This window comes from Falco biarmicus, chromosome 1 (assembly GCF_023638135.1).
Source record: "Falco biarmicus isolate bFalBia1 chromosome 1, bFalBia1.pri, whole genome shotgun sequence".
NCBI lineage: Eukaryota > Metazoa > Chordata > Aves > Falconiformes > Falconidae > Falco > Falco biarmicus.
Genome location: NC_079288.1, coordinates 31583193 through 31600188, shown reverse-complemented (window position 1 = coordinate 31600188; position 16996 = coordinate 31583193). Strand labels below are relative to the sequence as shown.

The 16996-nt window shown below is 44.0% G+C and overlaps 2 protein-coding genes across 2 annotated transcripts in view; one reads left to right on the top strand and one right to left on the bottom strand.

Annotated features, from left to right (window-relative positions):
• Positions 1-33: 33 nt before the first annotated feature.
• On the bottom strand, positions 34-14806 carry ORAI1 (ORAI calcium release-activated calcium modulator 1). Its single transcript, XM_056350019.1, has 2 exons — positions 14506-14806; positions 34-3336 (listed from the first exon to the last, which is right to left on the bottom strand). Exons 1-2 carry the CDS (start codon positions 14617-14619, stop codon positions 2773-2775), a joined length of 678 nt encoding a protein of 225 aa, XP_056205994.1. The 5' UTR covers positions 14620-14806; the 3' UTR covers positions 34-2772.
• A 97-nt stretch (positions 14807-14903) lies between these two features.
• KDM2B (lysine demethylase 2B) overlaps positions 14904-16996 on the top strand; it is a 125931-nt gene continuing 123838 nt past the window's right edge. The window contains exons 1-2 of the mRNA XM_056329215.1: positions 14904-14943; positions 15450-15519. Coding sequence (XP_056185190.1) covers positions 15505-15519 — 15 coding nt within the window. The 5' untranslated portion in view covers positions 14904-14943; positions 15450-15504. The remainder of the gene's footprint in view (positions 14944-15449; positions 15520-16996) is intronic.

The window sequence follows — 16996 nt, the reverse complement described above, 5'->3', positions numbered from 1 at the left end:
CAAGTATATTTTAGGCCTCTAGATAACAAATAATCAGCAACAACTGAATACATTTTATTTCATTAAAGTATCTTATATCTAAATAAGTGATATACAATAACCAATGTTTAAAATGCTTGAGGTAAATGCATAACACCATTAGTATAAATAAGGAATAAAAAAAAATTTCTAAGTGCACTCTTAAAATTCAGATCCATGTATTTGGGGTCTGGTCACTGCCTCTGGCACACAGTTACAAGACTGCCCAAGGTGTAACTTTCATGACCATTTCCACAGGTGGAAAATGAAAAACACTTGATTATCATGGCTTAAAGTGCAGAAAATAGTCAGAAAAGCAGCTGTAATAACAGCACCATTAGCTCAGAACCTACCAGCTTGAGAAAGTTAAAAATAAGGTTGTCCCACTAGCTTCTAATTCTGTATTTCTTAAACAAAAAAAAAAACAAACCCTACACTTCACTTCTGTCACCTTGTAAAAGAATCACAAAATAAAAGAGAAATTCAGCTACCTATCCAGGAAAGCAAGTAACTTACAGAATAAACTTGAAAAACACATTTTATGGACTTCCGTTTCAAAAACACATTTTAACTTTTAAATACACAATTCAGGAGAAAGTGTAATTTTTAAGCCTGACAGCACCCTTTCAACCATTTGCTCTAGCATGAACACTGAGTCAGGTTTTCTTCCTTTACTGATGGTTTTTAAGAGGCTTTTTTTTCCCCCCCTTTAGGACAGGACAAATATTCCAGGAAAGGATGGGAAGTACATTTTGTGCCTACTACCAAGATGCTGTGTTTTGGAATGCTGCTTCATTAATGCCTTTACTAGCATAATCCTTACAGCGCTCCATGAAGGAACACCTGTAGGACTGCAGTCACATTTCTCACCATCAGCAGATTTACATCAGTAATAGAATATATTTGAAGCATAATATAATGGCAGAGCTAGAGATAATTCAGTTTGGCCTCTGCATGTCAGAAAAACTTGTGAAAACAGCAAGCGGGAAGCTGTTTTCTGCTTGTGAACCAAGAATGCTGCTGGGGAAAAAAAACCAACAGATTTTTTAAAGTGATTTTTCAGAATACAAAGGCACCACAGGTTAACCCTGTCAACACTTTCCACTGTGGTGTGCTGACATGAGAAATCAGTCAAGTCCATGAGGCTGCTTCTGTAGTAAACACACCTGCTACCCTACCTGTATGCATCCGACAGTTTGTAAATATGTTGGGATAACCTGAGATGGAGGCTGGGTGTGAGACCACATTCAGCCCGGGCTCAGTCAAGTACAGCTCCACTACACTGTCACATTCACGCGTGCCTAAGTTCAATGCTCTCAATTTCAGTGTTAGCTACGATAGGGAGGTCAAGTTTTGTTCTATTAGACTTGAAAATGGTCTCAGTTTGTGTTCAAAAAACAGCTTTCACCCCTTAAAACTCAAAGCTGCTCCACAGAACTGCATTCCAAAAAATTCTGCTTCTAGATATAGCTAGAATTACTGAAAGCAACCCAGGATGACTGCTGCAATCCTTCTTGGACAAACCTCTTATCTAACAGACCAAATGGAAGTTTTTGCTTAAAGAGGAAATAAAAACCGACACAGTAGCCTTGCTGTCACAGGCATGTGTCTGCAAGTAAGCAGCAATGTTAATTACAAATAACCTACTTTCATAAATAAATATACAGAGAGAAAAGTGATCTTCCAGATCCTTTGGAAGCAAAAAACGTGTAACAAGTTACTAAATACAACACTTCAGCAAAGAGAAGATTTTTTCCTAAACAAGGAAGACCAAGGCATAAGTAATTACTTGGGAATCCAATGCAGAGAAACCACCTTTCGCTGCTTGCATCCGAGGATTTATTAAAAATACATTTTTAATATAAAAGTATAAAATAATTACTACTTTGGCTTGGAAAAAACAGCAGTGGTTCTGATTTTCAAGCAAAAAAATTATCCAGTAATAATTTCCATCTAGTTCCTTCTTTTTAAAAAAAGATTACTAAATGGGAAACAGGCAAATCTATCTCTCCAGATAATATGTGCCAGTTTGTAAGAACTTTAAAACAGTTATTGCTTTTATTTTCTTCCAAGGAAGAGTAGAGTCTCATTCCTACTCATGTGGCCATACCACATCGCAGTAAGACTAGTCATGGGTGTTTAGCAAGTTATGAAACGTGTAACTGCCACGGCAAAAAGGCGCTGGAGAAATCAGTCAAGTAATAATTACTTGGCAGCAAAACATACTGGGGAAAATGTGGGAAAGCTTTCACTTCTACCATCTGTCAGGCTTTCTAGAAAGAACAGCGCTAGCACCGAACCGAGTGCTAATTGCTGCATATCCCAAGTAATTTGTATCATGCCACGCAATATGGATTGGACAAGCAGTATCTTCTAGTAAATGCCAACATCAAATAAAGAGAGGGGGGGAAAAAAGCTTCTCTACCCATCCCTACCACATACCCAAATTTACAATGTTATTTCCTACGTATTTATACAGCCAGTTCAGCAGTAACAAGAAGCAATCTAGACAGCGCTCACAAAAGCAGGGATGCACGCACAGCGCAAGCATACCCCACCATCCATTCCTCCAGATGTCAGACAGCAAAAATTTTACGAAAGGAACAACATTTTTTTTTCCCCTCTCAAAAGGGTTAGAACATTTATAATCTCTCTTTAACGAGTAATCAACAAAGTTTGACCAGTTCATCCACAGGGAAGTCAATGTAACGAGGCAGAAGCAGAACAGTGGGTTTATTTTCTTTAAGTACAGGTTTATGCAAAATGGGTAACAGCTGAGGAGATAGTATCACCTCTGTGATCCAGCTGATCCTGGAGCCGTGCAAATTCAGCAAGTTCATTCAGTTCTTGAAATTGCCTGTCTGTTTTATGGCTCACCAGTGACCTGTAGAAGTGGACTGCAAACACAATGAAAATCAATCCAAAGGGAACCATAATAGACGTTGATGCAATGGCTGCTGCCTGTCCCGATGTGATGGTAGAACTGTTGCTCTGGAGCGTATCAGTTTTCTTCTTTAAAGGAAGAAACTTCACCCAACACAGTAACACCACCTCTGCAAGAAAGAGCAAAGTCCCAATGACAGTAGAAAACGCCCACGCGAGCTCAATGTGCCGATGCATACGCTCATGAGGAGATTCCTTTACAGAGTTGAGATTATGCACATTGCTAACAGCCTCGATATTTGGAAGAATGCAGGTACTTATCATAAGTGCAAAAAGGTGAACTGCAACAAGGACAGTAGTACAGGCACTGAAGGCTATCAAGAGACCTTGAGGGTAGTCATGTTCTGCGTCTAGCTGAACTTCTACCATAGCCACCTGAAAAGGAAAAGAGATGCCATTACTTATGTTAATTGTTATTTGAATAGTTTACTTTGTTTAAATTATCTTTCCAGAAGATCATCTGATCCAAACAAAGTTAATACTCTGCATTTAAGCTTCTCTTCATATCAATCTGCACCCTTTTCATTAGGTCCAAATTTAGGAGTGAGCTACCAAGCAAAGGCCACCGCTTTAGTCTTACTGTTCTGCTGCAGAGCAAACCATCTGTACACACAAAAGCTATTAAAAGCACAACCACCCTGCCACCTCCAGCTCATCCCAACAAAACAGCTGAACTTTGTGATCAGCATACTTGGACTCTTCCAGGGAAACATTTCTTCTTTCCTGTGTTATATTGTAGAGGCAGCTTTTGATCTTTCACTATAGATTATAAATTTTGCTGGGTATTAGGAAATGTTGTGTGTCCCATACATATGTAGAATTAATATTGTATCACATCTTTTGAAGCATCTGTAACATGAAAGCCTGCAAAGGCATCGGACTGCCCATCACAGTCTTGGTAGCCCTTTCTCCTTGGATATCTGTTTTGATATCCAAGTTTTGAAGAGCAGGAGTCTTTCATTAGAAAGATCACCTTTCCATGGGGCTCTCAGCTATGTCCTTTCACATAAAATAAGTATTTAAACAGACTCTATAACATAGATTCAAAACATGAAAGTCTCCACAAGGTCCATGGCAGCCAAACAGGCCCGTTAGAGGCCGAGGAAAGGCAAACAGTCTCCCAGAAAAGGTACCAGTGAGTGCTCCAGACATCACCAACTACTAACTCTGGAAGCTATGTCTAGACTCACCTTTGGGTAAGCAGTGCCATCTCATGAAGCTGCTCCACCATCGTATGCAGCCATGCCCTTCATAAACTTACATCTCCCTGTATGCCTGCGCTCAAGGAGCAGAAATTAGCATTAAACAACAGCCCTAGGAAACTCATAAACCCAGCTCAAATAGTTTTGATAAAGAAAATGAACTAGAATGCCTTTTAACAGTTTTTAAAACTGTCAAGGTGGTTTCGTGCATGTCCAATTGATGAGTGACATTAATCCCAGCAGCTCTCTTGAAAAATAATCTTTCCTGATGAACTGTCTTTCAGACAAAGCACAGTTCCAAAGAGGGAATAACACAACGCTGTCTCTATGTTCAGTGCTCCTTCTGAAAGGATCTAATTTAAAAAATGTTTACAACACAGAGGGGGGAAAAAAAATAATCTTAACAGCAATCTGAAATACAAACACATCCACAGCATATAAGGAAGATGCAGAGGCTGCCATTCAGCACAGACTGATCCACACCAGCCCCTTCTGCATCTTGGCTGCTCCCTCTTGATCCTTCGGTGAAATGACTCCACCTGCTAGCCTAGCGAAAGCTAACCTGGTTAAGTGGTGTTCTTCCACTAGCTTAACGAGCTGAGCTGTTTCTGCAACGCCTCTGATGAACAACAAAGCTGGCACAGGCCCACGGAACCGAGGAGGAAGCTGATGTAGCAGGAACTCAGGCTCTCGGTCCCACTAAGCTATGAGCCTGGCTCTTCTGTAACACACCAGTTTGCTCTCAAAAAAGATGACTAAACCAGTTCATACAACACAGTGCCTGTAGGAACAAATCGCCTTTTTTGAGTCCCAGCGATACAGGTTTAGCCCATGACCACATGCCACTATGAATGGTTTAGACAGCATTCACCCCACAGCATACATTTCACCTCAGTTCTCATCAGGCTGATAGGAAAAATATTTCATGAAGTGTGGGTAGTATGGATGCAGGGAGACATAGAAACTAGGACCCAAAGACAGCTGCAAAACCAGTAAGACCATTCAAACCTCACTATTTTGCAAGAGCTGAGCCAAGCTACACTTAGTCCGGGATCCCATCTTCTTATGCTCCCAGAACCAGCAAGTTCCAGGACACCAGAACTCTTAACTGCTAAAACATAAACTATATTAAAGCCAACCAAGGGTTCTGCTCAGACATGTTTCAGCAGGCATTCAAGGACATTTGCCAATATTTTAATTCCTTTATTGAAAGCTTTTATCGTCATAAGCCTAACCACCCAGCCAACTAGCAGTTTCCAAGTGTTACAAGAAACTCAACAAGAAATTATATTAATGCATATGCAATTCTTGCTCAAAGATTTAAAAATACTATTTCTCAACCCTGGGAAACTTCACATTTGAGAGGATAAACATTCAGGCGTCAAGTCTCTCTTCTGCAGGATTGCTTCTTAAGTCCCAGTGTACTCATGGGATGTTGGGCTTCCTGTGTTTTTCATAGAAAAACTGCAATTCTTCACCACCAAGGATTCATTTTATACTTCTCAAAACCACCCAGCATGGCAAGGTATTTTTAATCCTTCCTTGTACTTATCATGTTAACATAACCATGACACTAAAGAGCTTCACAAGATGAAGTTTATTTTAAGAACTGATATATTTAATTCACCAAATACTGAAGACATTTTATACTTCTATTACATGAAGACATTGATTAATGATGATATCAAGCATCTGATTCTGAACTTCAGTCAGATTCTCATAATTCCAGCATACCAACTGTCCTGGAGCTACTGTTCTCTTCCCATTTCAATAGATCATCAAGAAGAAACCTTTTCTTCCTCTTCTCAGCCTAGGCTGAGCTCAAAAATGCTAAATAATTACATTTAATCTAAATGTGCCCATTTCTGATTTGGCTATAATTATATACACGATCAAAACAAAAATCTTGCAAGAAACCAGTGTAATTTAAGCAGCATTCAGATACTCGGATAGGTCTATGCCTAGATAGCATCACAGGGACAACTATTAAAAGGAAACATCCAGACCAGAAATCCCAAGTTTTCCTTAGTTAAAAAGACTTAATTTTAATATTGCTGGGTGTTTCCCTACAGGAGTGACCCCAGGAGTACCTACAACCATTATACACTGACGAGACAGCTTAAACCTGAGTTTGAGCTACACAAGCTTCAGTTTGTATGGCTGACAAATACATTAACACAGACCTGCTCTGCGCAGGAAACTTGTTGTGTAGGTGGGCCCCAAATCATCTCTCAGAAGAAGGTTCTGAAATCCAGCAAGACTGTAATTGTTATTTAAGGCTTGCCACAATTTACCCCATAAGCAGGAAGGGTGTAACTTCCTTCAGATCAAATCATCCCACGCAATTACTTACTGTAATTCCAAGTGTACTCTCTCTATAGGGATAATTATGGGTAGCATCAACATCACCTGAAAGGTAGCTTAAGTACTAGTTTTCTAACATGTGCCAGATAAGATGGCAGCCAAGTTACACCAATTATTCCCAGCTTGGGATGCTAACAAGGTGTAAATAAGGCAGAAGCAGGGTATCAGCCATCCTAACCTTGAAGCCTTGGATACACCTTCCCACAGCTGAAAGCTGCAGGAGGGAGGCCACATACTGTAAGGCACCAAGGAGGACAAGCTCCCAAAGGAGACTCCTAGAAGGGAGCAGGGCATCCCGCAAGGAGGTGCCCGCCTGGACCAGTTTCCGCACCTTCTCCCAACTCAGTCCCTCCCACAGTAGTTTTCTTGCCAGCACCGCTCCACCAAGGGAGCCTGGTATCAGGAATGACACTTGAAGTTGTTCAGGTCATACTTGGCCATCCTGCCAGTAAGCAACATGACCTCTTCTCTGTGACTGGAATCAAAAGGAAGACTACTAGCATCAACTGCTGAGCCAGGAAAGACCCTACACCAAAATTAATAACAGAAATGCTAAAAGAGAGAAATCTGCCTGCTTTAAGGGAAAGCATCACGATTTTCCTGCTTGGGAGACTACAGCAGCTGGAAAAATACTTCCTATTAGTTATGCACATAAGGAACAAAACACATAAGAGTTTCTCATGGGTTCACAGAGAGGACAGGAATAATGACGCTGAAGCTAACAAGCTGGACAGAGACACTAGTAAGCAAAGTGTGCTAAGTTGCAGTTGCAACTCACACTGGTGCTCAAAACCTTCTCTTTCCTGCCCATTCAGTATTAATAGATGCTTCAGAACTCACTTCAAATGGAGACTTTTGGGGAGGCTGTAGGATGCAGAATGCCTGAAGGATTTAAAAGTCTGCTCAAGTTGGTGGAAGTTTCCAGGGGGGCACAGCAAAGCCTCCTTGTGTTCATGCCTCACAAAAATAACTCCAGCTTGACCCATAAGTGAAAAATCAGTTAATGTTTTCTGTCTCCTCAAACTGCCAAAGCAGCTAATTTGGGAACCCTTTCACTGTAAACTAGCAGAGAAACTGCCAACTCTTTTCAATTGCAAGCCTCTGTTCTTTACTTCCTGGGCCAAGCTTGAGCCAGACACCTCAAAAAGCTCCATTTTTCATTGTGAGGCTCTGTGCCTGTTTTCAAACACTGACGCAAAGCATCAGACGTTCTTCTATCCTTTGCTCACGCTGCGATTTCAAAACGTACAGATCACAACTGCTCTTGTAAGGGAACACTTGCAAAAACAGGGCCCCGGTGAGGTCATCTGATACGATCCAAATCCATACAAAGCCTCAACTCATAGGTACATGTTGATGTTCTGTGCAAGAGGATTATTTTCCTGTAGCCTCTGTTAGGTTTCTATGCTAGTTCAGAAGACCCTTAGGGCAATATTCAATACAACATGTTTCAGCACCTTCTCCTTCACCACCTTCAAAGCTCCTTTGAACACTCGCCACGTGATTTTTACTGTGCAGCTACCATGCTGCAAGCATCCTGCCTTGCTGCACAACCACAGAATAAGGCAGGTTGGAGGACACCTCAAGAGGTCACCTGGTTTAATCCCTGGCTCAGAGAAGAGCTAACTAACTTCAGACCATCCTGCAGATAGGACTGACAGATTTACTACAGCTCTTGACAAAGCCACAGATCTGAAATACAGCTTCTTCACAAAATTAAAAGGACTCATGACATTAGGATACAGGACTGGAGTTCTCATAAGCCTAACAAAGGTGGGCATTCAGATGTTTTCAAAAGATAACCGAATTTGGGCACACAACCATGTTAAAGCTTCTGATAGTCCTGGACTTCAGAGTCATGGCAGCCTAAACACTACAATATCGCAAGAAATGTAACAATTCGTCCTCCAGAAGGATCTGCGTTTAAAGTTCAACATCCTGCAATAAGTTCATGTCACTTACTTGTTTATAACGCTTCCGTGTCTTACTGGACCAGAGCTTCTGCTTTTAAATGAAAATCAAAATCCTGCATACTCTGAAGGTTTCTATCCATAAGAACACTTACACAGCACCTCTGACAAATACTGACTCCACCACGTTGCAAGAAGCGAGCTGTGATACGCTAATAAAACAATTTTCACCAGCAACAACAATATAAAGAACCAGTCACACACACAGCTGCAAATGAAGCTCATATTGCAACTGAAATTGCAGGATAAGCAACTCTCCTGGTTTGTCACTTGTTCATTTTTACCACAGCAGCAGGACAGAATTTAACAACTTGCTTCAAATGTTAGTGTTACTTCTCAGTTTTACAAGCTACTAGACAGCATGTTGGTTTTACTTACATTGGTTTTAATTTCAGCATAATGCAAGCTTCAAATTCAATTCCTGTTTTAAGATAGGGGTTTCTGAAATAAGAAGTACCCAGGGAAAATATAATATGACAGACAACAATCAGAAGAAAAATGAAAGGAAGAACTGTAGTAAAAACCGCCCATGCAGCAGGTCATGTTGACACTCAAGACTTTCAACACAGGAAAAAACATAACTGCTCTTTGCCAGCACGCGTAATAGCAACAGCAGCAAACCGAGCGTCTCAGAGCTTTCCAACTTAATCAGCTTCAACCCCGACAGAGCCACAGCCAATTCCAACTCCTTGCTGCTGATCATAGTTCTGAAGAACACGTGTGGCCAGTTCTCCACAAGATGCCCAATGTTCTGTAACCAGGGGCTTCCCCCAGGGTGGGATGGCTGTAGATTTGTCTCCCGCACCCCACAGATGCTGTCTGACCAGCCTAAAGCTCCAGTCGCAAGTGCCCTCCTGTCTTTTGTATCTGACAGATTCAGACAAGAATCACAGAGCAAGACACCAACCTTATTAGAAGTTACTAGGTTTAAATATAGACTACCTCATAATGACCTATTTAATGGAATACCTTGAGAAAGGCTGGCTCTCGGGATGATCACATTCTTACTATGTATACCAGTCATGCAGTTAGCTGCCTCACAGAAGCAAAATCCCTTCGGAAAGGACAATGTGAGCTTCAACCATCAGTTTTACTGAAGACACCAACCCCTTCTTAATGAACACAAATCTAGAATGATCTGTATACCCTTACAAGACTGTTCTCACTTCCCCTTCCCTGGCCACAGCTACCATTCCCAAACAGGAATGATTAGGAGGACATGACAAGTTTTATACAGTCTAGCATGTCAGGAATGGCTTATAAGAAAACTGTGTTGATCAAACATCACTGTTTCATTTTGTAAGATCCATCCACGCAGTGAGAGGAGGATGTGAATCTCACCTGGAGAAACGTATCAGTGGTACAACACCTTCGCCTTGCTGGACCAACACACACCAAGGTAAAATAGCGCACGGTGACCACTGAAATATTTCCCTCAACATCTATCTGCAAAAATATTTTCTTACCTTCACTTGTTGCAGCTAGGACTAGCCTAGACGACATCTAGCTATCCACAGTTACACGTGCAAGGGACTCATCGTAGCACATGCTGCACTTAGGAAAAAAACCCCATGCGCATAGATCTGGTTTCTCGAAGTCTTGAGGCTCACATCAGTATTTCAGTAACAAATCCCATCTTCTACCCCACTGCCTGCCTCTGGGTGGGACCAGAGGGAAGGCAGGGATGAGATGGGTGTCATGACATCACGGGAAATTAGTACTCCTCCGGTTGTCTCCTCTGCTCCAGAGCCGGGTGGTCAGTCTCTGTTTTTCCTGACTGTACTATTCCCTCCCAGAGACAGAGGCACAGAGCCAGGCTCTCACAGTGTCTGCACCATTCACTGAGTTATAAACAACTCATAAGGACTCTGTATGAGCCACAGTCAGCCACCAGCAATTAAAAAAGAGAAGTCAAAATAATCATCATTACAGCTTTTATACAGAAGAGAAAGTAAGCATCATTTATGTTAGATTAATCCACAGAGTCGAGATTCCAGACTACGTTGCAGAATGGTCAAACACGTTAATATTTGCTAAAGCCAACACTGGAATACAAATACATGAGTTAATTTTGGTTTGCTAGTCAGTGTAAAAAGACAATACCCATGTAATCAGAGTAAACGCATCTTAAGAAGGTGGTATTGCTACACAGCGCTATTTACAGTAAATACATTCAGTAAGTACAAGGTCAGATTAGATGGCACAGCAGGGAGGAGAAACGGCATCTCAGAATCACCCTTACAGCCTCCGAACTACAGCAGCCACTGACAGCTGCTGTAAAACAGAGAATGCTTAAAATTACAAGCCCCAAGTAGTCACGCTGCCTTGCTTGTCTATAACCTTGGGACAGGGATGTTCAAAGCAGCAATAAAAATGCTGCTTTCACAACTGGAACAGAAGAAACCTTTTATACAGGGGAAGATTCTTCAGAGAACAGCTCCAAGCATGAAGTGCAACAGCGATATAAAGGTGAGTGGCAGCAGCCACCATGACCCTGGGTCTGCAATGCTTTCCTGCAGGTTACAGAATGCTGCTGTTAACATGTTATTCTACCAGCAATCCAGTTAAATACAGCTAAAACCAACTTCTATAGAGATCCTTTTTAGTATTTGGAACCGCAGAGTAAGCTTTCCTAGACAAGGACCATGCTGTTCTTGAGTATCTGTACAGCACTGACTGCAGTGGGGCCGAGTCCTACCTACTTCAACTGTTATTATGGAAACCAGTTATATAAATATTTATCAGTGCAGTCAGTCTTCTACAAAATGACTGAAGCTGTCTTCAGAAGACCACACTAGCTATATTTCAAAGGCAAGAGTTGACAATTCTTTGACAATATTCAGGATTTGAAGTGTCTATGTTACCATGTAGACAACAGTCTAGCCAGCCTGAATCATTAGAGGCATTTAAATGAAACAGCATCCTCCAAATCCTAAATGTAACAAAGCCAACCATAGTGTGCAATTTAGATCACATCGTTTAGGCTCAGGTATTTTGACACAGCTATTAATTGGTGGAGGAAGACAATGTTTGAATTTTCCAGTTTTATGACTATTAGGATCTAACAACTTTCCTATCATTTATGAGTCTGGTATCGTGACGTTGTCATACTGCTGCATGATGCAACCCTGGTGACAAAATGATGCTAACAAGTCAGCTTAGTTGCTCAAACAAAAATAATCTGCCAGCAGCCTGTCTGCGCTGGAGCTCTTGATATTGCTGCTGTAGGTGTGGATGGAGCTACTGCTTGCAATATTGAATAAAATCTGCAAAATATATTTCCAGCATTCAGATAAATTGGATTAAGAAATAAAAACAAAGCCAGGACTGGAGAGGGAAAAAAAAAAAAAAAATCATACATCAGTATGTGGGATCTATAACACAGAAGTGAGAAATACTCGGTGCCTCCAGCAGCACATGGAGGGAATCCTCCATTCTTTCATGGACTACACCTACCCTACAATCTACAATTTAACGATTTGGGGGATCGATATTACTTGCTGGCCCCATAATCTGGAAAAGCATACGAAGTGCAAGATTATAAACTTCATAGATTTGCTCTGACATATGGCACTGGATGATAGCATCCATGGAAACCTGCACAAAGTAAACGCTCAAGTTCACTCATGGGAGCTTTGCTCTACCACAGGTTTGCAATTGCCAGACCCTGCAACCGCTTCTGAAGCTAACACACAGCAGCAAACTGTGATGTGTAGCTCTAGAACAAAACTAATTGTACACCAGGTTTTTAATCTGTCTTGTCTGTGGAAGCGTAACACTTCTGCTTTTGAAACCTGATGGAGCATTTGGGCAATCTCTTGACTTCGGTATGCATCATCTAAGGGGGCACACAACCAACCCTGAAGGAATAAACTTAGCTTCTACTAGAGGATGCAAGTACTGTTTAATTAAAGATCAAGGATCAATGGGGCTGGCATGGAAAGAGCACATTCCATCCCGACAATTCCCATAAATCTGCTGGTTGGTCCAGGATATGTCATTTAGGCTCTTTCTTCCTTGTGTCTATAGGGAAAACAGAGGAACAATGAGGCTTAATTGCTGCTGTAAGCTTTAGATCCAAGGCTAGATTATACTTTAGCAGCATATTGTTCATATATCAAACGGCAAAGAAGCTGAATTTATAAAACAATGCACAGGCATGACAGCAGAAAGATGGCCCTGCTTTTCAAGGCAGAAGGACAATTTTAAAAGATAAGCAAAGTTACTACAAAGAAAGCTAAAAATACTTGAAAGTTAAGTCAGCTCTTCTGAAAATAGATGGAAGTCTCAGCTAGAGGATTATCTGTCACAGCAAAACCAACAGGCTACAAGTTTTATCTCCTGCATGATCTTGTTAAAGGAAGAAAAAAAGTTGAATTTTCTTAGAAGGGCAACTTCCCGAAAACTAAAATACAACAAATGCTCACACGTAACATTCCTGGCAACTAGACATTCTGTTAATTCTAGAACAAAGTCGCTTTTTCCTGAGATACCCTAAACAACGTAAATCCAAAAGCAGCGGTTTCCAACTGCAGAGCACTGACACCTCGAACTCTTCTATAGAACTAGAAAGAAGGAGAAGCCACCTCACCTCACACATTCCTGGGATTTTGAGAATCCACATAGCATGTACTGAGAGAAAAGCCAAATTTAATAGATTAAGTACGACTTTTAAGTAATATTCTTATTAAAGGCGATGCAACCTCTCTTGGATTAAAATATTTACAAACTGATCAGCTACAGGGTTTGTTCCCCATGTCAAAGCCTGACTCAAGAAACAGCTGGGACATGGGAGATCAGGCGGACGAGGAAAATGCAGCAGCAGGAGCAGTTCCCCAAGGAGAATAACTCACACAGAGCGCTACCACAGCCGCCTGTCAGTCACACCAGGAGCAGTCCCCACCACCCCTGAGGAGCTACCGTCTGTTTTTAGCCATCGAAGGAGGCCGGTGACATTTATTTGACCGTCAGGAGGCTGCTACACACCCGCCGCTCATTTCTCAAACAGCATCCTCCCATTCGAATAATGGCTCTTGAGGAGAATGTAACCCGGGGTGAAAATACCGTGCTAAAAGCGGGGCAAAAATCCAAATAAAGTCAGTCAGGGCTGTACCACTGGGTGTTCACAGCCCCGGAGCGCTGTCAGCGCAGGTCAGTAGAGGAGTTGAAGCAGAGTTAGCGGCTCGGTGCGCCGGAGGACCGGCATCCGACCGAGCCTACACGGGACTGAATTTCAATCTACACGGAGCTCCGAGACAATTCGGATCAGCTCCGAGGCCATCCCGATCACCCGGAGACGATTCGGATCACCTGACGACGTTTCTTTATCAAACCCGAAGGCAAAAAACGCACTAACAAAAGAAAACCACCCAAAACCAAACAAAAAAACCCTGTTTCTAAAACACGCGCAAAACTCCAAACGAAGCAGCACCCGAGATTTCCTCATGAGGTTCGAAAACTTGCCGCTGCAAGCGACGGCCGACCGGCGGACGCGATGAGCCGCAGGGCCACCGGCGACTTTGATCAGCCGTTTTTCTTAATTTATCTAAAAATGGCCCCGGTGCAACACCTGCCGTTGCGCGCCTCTGCACGACGTGCGCGGCGGCGGTGCGGGCAGAGCGGGAGCGCACTGCGCCGCGACCCCCCCGGTGCCGCCCGCCCGCAGCCCCCCCGGTGCCCCGCCGAGCCCCCCCGCCGGTACCGGTGGCATCGCGGCAGGTCCAACGCGCGGCACGCCAGCTCCGCGCAGGGGAGCTACCGGCGGGGCCCACCGGGGAAGCCCCAGCCCGCCCCGCCGCCCTGGGGAAGCGCCGCCAGGGCCCGCCCCGCTTCTCACCGCCCCGGGGGGCCACCGCCGCCGTCTGCGCCTGTGTCCCCCCCCGCCCCGCCGCGGCAACACCGGCCCGAGGGGTGGCAGCCCCGGTCGGAGAAAAGAGAAGCGGCAGCCCCGCTCCCCACAGGCCGCCCGCCAGGGCCCCCCGCCCGCCGGGGGAAGGCCGGCCGCTCACCATGGCGAAGCCGGAGAGCAGCGCGGAGGTGCGGCTGGAGGCTTTCAGCTTGGCGCGGCTCAGGTAGAGCTTCCGCCAGGACAGCGCCTGCATCGAGTGCTCGTTCAGGCTCATGGGCTCGGGGCGGCGGGGGGCAGCGCGGCGAGAGGCACGGGGCGGCGGCGGCTCCTTCCGGCGCAGAGCGAGGGCACCAGCTGCGCTAACACCCCATGGCGCCCGGCCGCGGCGGCTGCTGCCGGTGCTGGGGCCGCGCCTGCCGCCGCGCCGCCGCGAGCCTGCGCGCCGCCACCCGCCGGGCCCCGCCCCCCCCCGCCCCATTGGGCGGCCCGTCTAGGCCCCGCCCCCTGGCCGCGCAGCTGCGGCCGCTTCCCGGCAGCCCTCGGGGGAGCCTGAGGCGGGAGGTGCGCGGAGGGGGGCGGCCGCCTCGCTGCCGCTGAGGTGAGCGGCAAGGCCCAGCCGGAGCCGGAGCCGGGGCGGCGGGGCGGGTGAGGCGCCGAGGGAAGGGCTGGAGTGGCGCTGACAGGAGCGTGTCGTCCCTCAGGCAGTTCGTGCGCCTCCGTCCGGCGGTGGGACACAAGGGGATGGGGGTCCTAGCTCCCTCACCGCCTCTCCCTCCTCCAGCCTCCCCTCCTGGACAGCTTAAAACACTTCACCTGCAGCTTAAGATCCCGTGGATATAAGAATAAATTTTGCTGGTCTGAGCACCCACCCTCGCTTCCCGCTCAAGTGGCCGCACCTAGCTGCTGATCACGTAGGCCAGGTTTCAGAACCATTTTGTAGGCCTAGAGCTCCTGCTAAACTCGCTTTTTATCAGCAAGCACTTGATCTCAAGTTGATCAAGCAGAACCTTTCAACACATACATACGCCAGTGTAGAAATTTATTTTTTTTTTATTGACCACGCTCATGCAAACCCTTCAAACCATAATTTTCTGTGTTTTACAGAGGGAAAAAGGCGTAGATCACAACTCCGTAGCAAATACATGGCACAGTTACGAAGATGATGTCTGAAAAGGTGAGACGAGACAGTGCTTGTGCCACGTCAGACTTGTGGGTCTGGAGAATTAAGGGACGTGTAAGAAATAAACCTGTCGCCGTCGATTTCTAGTAAGAAAAATGCAGTTTTAACAATAGAAATAATACTGGACAAGGATACTTGGTACTATTTACAGGCAGGGGGGTGGTCACATACCAGCTGAATCGCTGCAATGCTTGCTCCATTAGAAATCAAAAGCACTGGTGATTTTCTACTGCATTGAAATTGCCCACCCTATTTGCAAGTCAGAAAAATGGGGCACATTGTCTTTAATGTTTTTGCTTTGTTCCTCCCTTCACACCTTCCTCTGATTTGCAAGGTCGTTCATTTACTTATGCACAGCAAAGGTAACGACCATCTGCACCAACACAGGTCGCTTAACGCTCTCCATTTACATGGCATTCTTTTTAAAAAAAGAGTTAGTTAAAGCATCCAAGAAAAAAATCTTAACGATTTCAAGTCTTCAGAGGCATTCCCTGAAACCACCATTTCTCACCACTTAGATTTGATCTCATTCCCTTTTCAGGAAATAACCAGAGTCGTCTCTGTTTATTTGTTGTTATGAACAACTTGGTTAGATTTCTATCTATAGGGGCATTAAAGCGTCTCTGTAGAAGAGTAAGTTTGACTTACAGTCTTTCCATAAAAGCCTCTGCTGTTGTGTAAGTGACTCCATGGAGTATTTGCCACCTTCTTTTATGAGTGACAGTACTGCTGTGTAGGATCCACTTGAGTCCAGCGTAAGTTAAGCATTTAGTGGTGGTTTAGTGAGGTTTGCAGTTGGACTCGATGATCTTAAAGCTCTTTCCCTACCGAAGTGATTCTATGATTCTAAAATACCACTCCTCCTTCAGTGTGCTTTCATTCTTAAAAGAAACACACCAGGAGACCTCATCACCACAATCAGCATTTTCTGTATCTCCCACTGATGCCTTAGGCTAAGTCTGAGCACCACATTGCAAAGCAATGAGTAACGACCATACTGTGATTTCATTACCACATTTTATTCGGGAGATATGATAACAATCAGAAATCAGTAATGTGAAATTTCCTCCTCGTCTCAAGCAAACACTCAAGTCTCTGGCATATAGTTTCTGTGGAATCATAAGTTTAAAAATATTCTGCATTGCTGCTCATAAGCGATGAAAAATGTTTACATACATGTACATAACCAAGACTGATTGTTCGCTATTTCTTCTCATTACTGCGCAAAATTGTGGTTGAACTGTAACTGAGTACTACTGCACAAGTAATACGAAGGTCTTGACCTGTTCCCTAAAATCATATTTCTCTAAAAAACAAAAACAGAACAAAACTGCAAGATACATGCCTCTGAGAAGGACTTCAAGTGTCTTTCTAAATAATTGTATTAAAATAAGAGTCTTTGAACTTACTGTTTCTCTATTCTTCTGTCCATCATCCCATTCCTCTTTATCGGGAAAGGCTTTGAAAGATT

Bases quoted from the DNA above. Each gene is read 5' to 3' on its own strand.
- ORAI1 (XM_056350019.1), bottom strand. From the start codon at position 14,619: ATGAGCCTGAACGAGCACTCGATGCAGGCGCTGTCCTGGCGGAAGCTC. The intron at 3,337-14,505 runs GTGAGCGGCCGG...TTTCCTTTTCAG, and splicing joins TGCTCTCCGGCTTCGCCATG to GTGGCTATGGTAGAAGTTCA.